This window comes from Ruditapes philippinarum, unplaced genomic scaffold (assembly GCF_026571515.1).
Source record: "Ruditapes philippinarum isolate M1 unplaced genomic scaffold, ASM2657151v2 ctg2891_1_1_1_1, whole genome shotgun sequence".
NCBI classification, from domain to species: domain Eukaryota; kingdom Metazoa; phylum Mollusca; class Bivalvia; order Venerida; family Veneridae; genus Ruditapes; species Ruditapes philippinarum.
Window position 1 is genome coordinate 42,792 of NW_026862668.1, and position 1,504 is coordinate 44,295.

Sequence of the window (1,504 nt, forward strand, 5' to 3'; positions counted from 1 at the left end):
ATAAATTATATTACAAATAGGACAAAAAAACCATCAAAAAGGTAATTTTATTAAATATAAGCTAATGAAAACACCAATGATCGTTTTACGTAATTGTAGGTGGGAAAACAGTTGATTATCACGGCACATTCAGATTTGTCCAGAGACGGAAAATCCTAAAAAGAAATTCACCAAAAGCCAACTGGCGGTGGAACTGGGGAGGGACAAAATTTGATTCTAGCATTTAAACACTTCCTAATGTGAAATAACAGGTATGAAGATATTCGTTAAACCGTTGTAATGAAAACATACAGTTTAAAGTTACGATTACTTCTGTAATAAATCGAAGTTGAATCAAAAATAGATATATTCTCGAGAATAAAATTTGGCATTTACTCGTATGTAAATTTTTATAAACACTCAAAAATGTGATATAACACAAAATACTCGCTCGATAACGATTTCATCAGCACTGTATCAAATTAAAGTTTATATATATACAAGGTTAATATGTTCTACTTTAATATACTCTCTAGGTGAGGGCGTCATAAATTCCTTCAAAAATAAAGCAATGGAAGATTACCTTGATCTTATGAGATGTTTTGAAGTTAAGAAGAGAGAGATAAAAGCATCAAGTGATAGACAAGTAACTATAAAGATACCTGCAGCTTTGATTGACCAGACTAAGGAACTCACTGGAAAAACAGTCCGAGAAAAGATACAATATACAAAATATAAGGACCAAGTAGAGCTTACAGGTGATAAAATTAGACTTGATCCTGATATCATGAAAGGATTCTTTACAGAATCGTTGGAAAGCATTGTCGACCATTTAAAGGATCTCTTTCGTTTACCGCAGTTGCAAGAATGTCAAACAATACTTATGGTAGGCGGTTACTCCGAGTCGTCCATTCTTCAGGAAAGAATAAGAACTTGTTTCCAAAAGAAGAATGTGATAATACCAGCTGATGCAGGACTTGCTGTTCTAAAGGGAGCAGTAATTTTTGGTCACAACCCGTCTTTTATTGCGGAAAGAATATGCAAGTTTACGTACGGAACTGAAACCTCACATGTCAAGGACAGTTCATGCACCCATCGTGAAACTACAACTTTTATTGCAGAAGGTGAAGAATTTTGCAATGATATATTTGACGTCCATGTTCGTGCTGGAGATGTTGTCCAAGTAGGTGATTGGCAAGAAGAACAGTTATATACACCGGTTTATCCGACACAGACGTCTATATCGTTTGGTATTTATTGTACAAAGAATCGCTCACCTGAACTAGTAAACTGATTCAGGCTGTGTAAAATTGGGTGAGGTTGAGCTTCCTATGCCAGATACAACAGATGGTGTCAATCGTGAAGCGTTTGTAAGTTTTCGCTTCGGTGGCACGGAGTTAGAGGTGAAAGTTACTGATGAATCATCAGGTACGGAAAGAAAAATATCGCTGTCATTTTTAGGTTGATTTTTGTTGAATTCATGTTACATTTCAACACTATAACAATAATGACGAAATCTTAATAT

The 1,504-nt window shown here is 35.0% G+C and overlaps 1 protein-coding gene across 1 annotated transcript; it reads left to right on the top strand.

Annotated features, from left to right (window-relative positions):
• Window positions 1-550: 550 nt before the first annotated feature.
• On the top strand, window positions 551-1,273 carry LOC132719837 (heat shock 70 kDa protein 12A-like). The gene has a single exon (XM_060703766.1). It carries the CDS (start codon window positions 551-553, stop codon window positions 1,271-1,273), a length of 723 nt encoding a protein of 240 aa, XP_060559749.1.
• The last annotated feature ends 231 nt before the right edge of the window (window positions 1,274-1,504 follow it).

Bases quoted from the DNA above. Each gene is read 5' to 3' on its own strand.
- LOC132719837 (XM_060703766.1), top strand. From the start codon at position 551: ATGGAAGATTACCTTGATCTTATGAGATGTTTTGAAGTTAAGAAGAGA.